The following is a 5,888-nucleotide window of genomic DNA, read 5'->3' on the forward strand; positions in this document are numbered from 1 at the left end:
AGTTGATAAAATTCGAACCATTATTTTGACTATGGCGTACTCTTTCCACCATCGCATCGATTGTCGAGGAAGGGAAATATATTGCAGCTGCAGTGATCAACATAATTTTTGCAATCAATGGGAAATCAAGAACCATGCCCCAATGGCAGGTGAGCGTCCAGTAATTTCTAAATCGTACTCGATTAGTCGTTCTCTCATTGCGTCATAGACCAGCAGCTCTTAACAAACCGTTTGTTTCTCGAAATGTATCAGCGACTAACTGAAAGAAACTCACACAAAGAACGTTTTCTTCTGCAGGCAAAATCGCCGCCCCCTGGACCAAGTAAGCCAAAACACGGCACGCTCAAAAGTACGGCAGCTATCGTATTCTTCCTCTTCGTCACCGCCATGGTCGCCACGACCCTCTTCTACCTTGTCCATAACGAGACTAAACATCGCGCCGTTCGTGAAATTTGCGCCACTAGAGCCTGCTTGGATCACTCACTTGGGCTAGGCATAAAACAAGACAACAGCCAAAAAGCCTGCAAAGATTTTGGCCAGTTTGTGTGCTCCGGATGGCTGCATAACGACACTCGGCCTAGTGTGTCCACGGCACTTTTTCGCTTAGCGCAGTGGCTACGGGAACGGAAACACCTTCGCGAAGACCCCAGTCGTCCCTTAACGAAAGGCGTGAGACTGATGATGGACGCTTGTCTTCGCCTCGAAGGCACCACGGCAGACATCGACGATTCGGAAAACATAATTGAATTCATGAGTAAGGAATTGTTCCCATGGCTGCTAGACTCCACGGATGCTCGGCTTGGTGACCCAGACGATTATTCAGTACCGCTGAGGGCTTTGGTCAACCTGGCCACCCTGTGGGTCACGCCATTGTGGTTCTTCGTTGAGCTCGTCGAGCCCTGGCATGGCACCGCCCAACGAAGGTCAGTGTCCATGAGCCCATCTTTCGCACCATACATTTCCAAAGTGATCAATAGAGAGGTTAATAAGTACGCCTTCTATGAATCCGTCGTCGCCCTATTTTTATCAGGCACCTTTCGAGAAAAAGCCTTGCCCGCATTCATTGAATTCGCAATGGCAAGCGTTGAAATTCAGAGCTGTATCTTCGGAAACCTCTCGCTCACGTTCATTGACACACACCCAAAACCTCGGTTTCTGGTCATTCGCCAGTTACCAGCATTAGTGCCTAAACTCCAAGCCCGTGACTGGGTCGATGTCTTCCAATCCGCATTTAACGTGAAACCAGAGCTAACCGAAGAGGACACACTGGTCGCCACCAACGGTAATCTGTTCGACGTGATGCGCGTCCTTTTCGAATCGTACTCGGCCCGCGAGGTGACCTTCCACACAGCATGGTGGTTCATTCAGCTTCTCAGACCCATCGCAAGTAGTTCAGTACGGGACCTCTTCTCGAAGCACCCGCTGTCTGATCACTACTACCCGATGGCGTGCGGTATAAACGCTGCCACCGTGTACATGCTCCTTTTCTCTGGCATCGACGACCGCGTATTCCCTAAAGATCACAGGCTTATAGTTAATAAAATTTTGAGCAATCTGCATATGACTGCGCTGGCTGAAGTCAGCTCCTGGTCCACCCTGGACACAAAAGCAGTCCGTGCTGTCTCCATGCGACTTCAGAACACCAGCACTATGATATGGCCACCCCAAGAATACATGACCAACAGAAGCCTTGAAGTCCTGTACGGACACGACCACGGAACGGCGCAGAGTTTCTTCGAGCACTGGCGCAAGAGTCGTGAGCAGCTACAAAAGTCACTTGGGAGTGAAGAGTACCAGGCAAGCCTGCGGTTGTTTCAATTGCAGTCGGCACACATGGCTTCATACAACCCCGTGACGAACGTGATTTCCATCGCCGTGGCAGTTCTCGCCGCCCCGTACTACTCCGATGACGGCACCAACGCCATGGCTTACGGAGGCCTGGGATTCATGTACGCCATGCAGGTAACGTGAAGGAGCGAAACCCTAATACCAGGTTGGCATTCTCAAAACGGGAGGGCTTGGCTGTTTACTAAAGCCAGGAGTTAAAATGTAAGCTTAAAGAGAAACAGCGAACAGGACTCTTCCGTGCCATGTATGTGTACCCTGTCCTCCCTACTCCTTCAGCTCATCGTTAAAATGACATGCAAGCGTAATCACACCTAAGCCGTTTGACAATTCAAGAGCACCTTTAGAGCAGTATTCGGTGCGCTGTAACTATATCCTTTCATGGTACTGTTCTTTCGACTATACTAATGACTATAATACTATGCGCAATGCGTATCGTGTAATGTTTTTTATCATTAGTCTGAGCGAAATATTCCTAAACTGGTTCTTTCCTGTTTTAGGACTGCTGTATTTGTATCATGATTTTTCGAACACGTTAATATTTTTCATTATATGTGCATACTGAGACAGTGATGAAGGCACTGATAATTGGTATTGATCAGTTTCACAAAAGCCCCGAGAACATTGCTGAAAGTGAATGAACTGGTATTTTAAACTCATCAGAGCGCTACCCTTGGTGTTTATTTGTAAGTGGAATAGAAACAGGCACAGAAATGCGTGATTAATCCTCCTTCCAGACTACCGACGCCGTGTGCATCATAATGTTGCGAAAATCGGTGGTGTGATGTGTACAGCCGTTGTAAAAATTACGGCGCGCAAGATTTTTGCTTCCAAGCTGTGTAATTGTTCTCGTAAAATATTCATGGAAGCCCAAATTCTCGCAGGGATGAGCTTAAAAGCCCACTGTCCACCCTCTGCTCGAAAATATTTTCTTCCCCTATGACTGGGACACTTCGCCCCCAGAACGCAAGGCCGCAAAATGTTTTTGAAAAGAGTAACTAATAACGCAGTTACAGCCACCGCAATCACCCGATTCTGTCGTGCTTCTCTCCTACCGTTCCCTCGCTAATGTTTTTCACTCTCCTGCCTGAGGTCGTCTAGCCTCCACAAGACAAATTCCCCTTCCTCCTCCGTGTTTGGCGGGAGGTGGGGCTTGGCACTCCGCGTGCGCGAAAAAGAAAATGGGCGAGGGAGCACGCGCCGCTGGATTCAGTCTGGTCGTGGCGAGGTTAAAGCGCGCAGCGAGCGGTAGACACCCATCCTTCACCCTCAGACAGCGAGACGAACCAATGGATGTCGTTCCCGACAAACACGTCATAGCTGCGGCTCGACGGCCCAGCGCAGGGAACGGGAAAGCTGGCTTCCCGAAGGAGAGCATGAGAGAGCTTTGATTTGTATTTTCGTTGCTTTGCGGCACGCGTGTCACTGTATCATTTTGCAGAGACTATCTCCGGTACCTGATCGAAACACTGGACTCCTTCGCTTAAAAGGTAGATAGATTTGAAACCTTGGCGATGCATTATGCGCCTCACAGAGAGCTCCAGAAACACCCTGGGCAATATAGTTTTGACAGAGGATGTAGATATGTCTGTGCGGCATTGACGCTCGTAATGAGAAAAACAAATCTTGCTACGTTGGCAGTGCTATCACGACCCCTGGGAGGATTCTGAATGCAAATAAAAGAACTTTGTGATCGCGTTCGTTTTTAAGCCACCTATACTTGAGATGACGTATTTAAGTATCGCTTAGTGGCAGAACTCTGAAGTGAAGCTACGATAGTAATGTTCAACAGGATAGTTAAGCGGGCGAGTTGGTGGCACATTATCCAAAAAAACAGCGCGAAAAACCGGAGAAAAAAGGAAGAAACCACAGGAACAAGGGTTCGACCGAATCTCCCGTCAAGGAAGGGGACCTCGCAGCAACCAGGAAAAAAAAAACAGCGCTTGTTCCTGTGCTTTCTTCCTTTCGTCCCCGTTTGTTCGCGCTGTTTCTTTTTTTGTTTGTTTTTTTCATAAGATAGTAATGTTAACCTGCAGTAATACAATGCTTTATTCCATATCCGTCGCATGGACCCTCCAAGCTCGCCCGAACTATCAACGCGCTCACAATTGTGCTCAGTGATGATATGTCTCAGACCCCATGGACACCGTCTTTTGACACCGTTAACACTGACGAAGAGAGCACCCGAAACATCGGATCTCCCGGGCGAGCCCTGTGGGAGCTAGCCCGCTGCTCGTCCAACGTCACTTCCAGTAGCAACGTGACGGCTCTCTTCCCTCTCCTTCCGGCGCTGAAGATTGCGCACGCTGCCTACCTCCGGTTCCGTAGCAACGATCGGGACCTGCGCCTCCCGGGAATGGAGGAGTACAGCGCCGAACAGGTCTTCTTCATCACAGCCTGTCACGTGACCTGCAGGGAGAGGAATGACGGTCGCCGCGTGTCACCCGAATGCACCGAAGCCATGAGCAACTATGAACCGTTCGCAAAGGCCTTCTCCTGCCCCTTCGGGTCATCAATGAATCCCGAGAAAAAGTGCGCCTTTCTGTGACGGCGCTGCTTGTTGTTGCGTGAGGCACACCAAGATATTTGTGGAGAGCGGCGGGATCCCTTATGGAAGAAATAATTTTTACCGTATTTTTTTCAAAATTACCTTTTTTTAACAATCCGCGAAGCGGGCTTTGTTTAAGCAGCTTTCTTTTTTCTTTTTTCATGTTTTAGTAGGTGTTGTCCCGTATTCCGCAACCAATGACAGAACTATTTTCTCAAAGGCGCTTACAGAATGTTGGCGCGCTTTGGACGCCGGCTTAAAGTTCTTGTCCGCGCGATACTTCAGTTTTGTATATTTGTACTGTTCAAAGCTCCTTATAATGTCCCGTGTTCACACAATCTCAGATATGTGCACGAATTTACATTGGTTGATTGATTAACGAAGTGATCTCTAGTAACGCCGTTAGTGGCGCCAAAAAGCACTGTTTATTCGGCAGTTTTTCCGCTCTTGCGCATACTGTTCTTTCTTGAAGGCTGTTGAAGCATCAACTAAAAGTACCCTATCTCCGTGCGTATACGACTGCTGACACGAAAAAATGTACAGCTAATATACACAGCAAATCATCCCGTGTTATCAATTCATAATTTTTCTTTGAGCGCACTGCTAACCACTCATCCTACAAATATATTTAACTCCGCTGGTTGCTCTGCACAGTTTGGAGCATGAACATGGATTGGGTCAGTGACGGGGTTTACACGAAAGGTTGCGATTACGCTCTTCAGTTCCCGACTGAGATTGAAAAATGTTCCATAATTAGCTGCATTCACAAGCTGCAGAACTGTTTTCTCCCCTCAATTTGCGGTGTTGTGATGTCTGCACATCGTACGATTTTCTACGTGCCTGACAATGGTGGCGTCGTTTCTGATCATCTAGCATGAGATTGTGAGACCGGCACACAGAGATGACCACAGCAGCAGATGTCTGTGAACCACAGAAACTTCAAGGGCTCAGGCGGCCTACAAAATACCAGCCTTGTGCGCTTCCACAGACATCAACCAAACCGTGCCACACATGAAATTGATGCCATGGTTAATGTTTGTTGCGCAACATGTTGCTACTGTGTGTGTTTGTACTACTAGACTTACTTTTTGAGGACTGTGCTCGCCGAATCCGCTGGCTGTCCCGCTTTTATTTTTATTATGCCAGTAATGCTTCTTTTCGAATGGCACATTAAACTATGTTTCTTTAAGAAGTCCATAAAGTGTAAGGTATAAATGAATGATAATCTTTCTAACATATTGTTAGTAGTAGAGGGCCGACGGTTCCGATATGTGCGCTGTTTCTTAAGCGAGCTAGCCGATGAGGTCTGGATGCCGGAGCCCCTGCTCGTAGCATCCCGTGTACTTCCAAATTGCGAGGTCTTTAGTGATTATGTGGTTGCTTTTGAATATACAAGCTAAAAGTGTAGCGCGCGTATTCACAAGTGAACGGAATAGAGTGGGGAAGCCAGAATCGTTAATTGTGGGAAGGTGAAGGGAAAATTTGAGATATATGC

At 47.8% G+C, this 5,888-nt stretch overlaps 1 protein-coding gene across 1 annotated transcript; it reads left to right on the forward strand.

Moving 5' to 3' along the window:
* Window positions 1–1,074: 1,074 nt before the first annotated feature.
* LOC146181066 (membrane metallo-endopeptidase-like 1) lies at window positions 1,075–4,393 on the forward strand. The gene is made up of 2 exons (XM_084575689.1): window positions 1,075–1,962; window positions 3,926–4,393. The coding sequence occupies exons 1-2, from the start codon at window positions 1,075–1,077 to the stop codon at window positions 4,391–4,393; spliced, it is 1,356 nt and encodes a 451-aa protein (XP_084431815.1).
* The last annotated feature ends 1,495 nt before the right edge of the window (window positions 4,394–5,888 follow it).

The sequence above is a fragment of the Amblyomma maculatum genome, chromosome 8, assembly GCF_055883805.1.
Source record: "Amblyomma maculatum isolate TAMU_Amacu chromosome 8, ASM5588380v1, whole genome shotgun sequence".
Lineage (NCBI taxonomy): Eukaryota > Metazoa > Arthropoda > Arachnida > Ixodida > Ixodidae > Amblyomma > Amblyomma maculatum.

What these genes read in the sequence shown, in the direction of transcription:
- LOC146181066 (XM_084575689.1), top strand. Translation starts at nt 1,075, where the DNA reads ATGGCAAGCGTTGAAATTCAGAGCTGTATCTTCGGAAACCTCTCGCTC. An exon ending in GATTCATGTACGCCATGCAG is followed by an intron (nt 1,963 to 3,925) that starts GTAACGTGAAGG and finishes GGACCCTCCAAG; the next exon opens with CTCGCCCGAACTATCAACGC.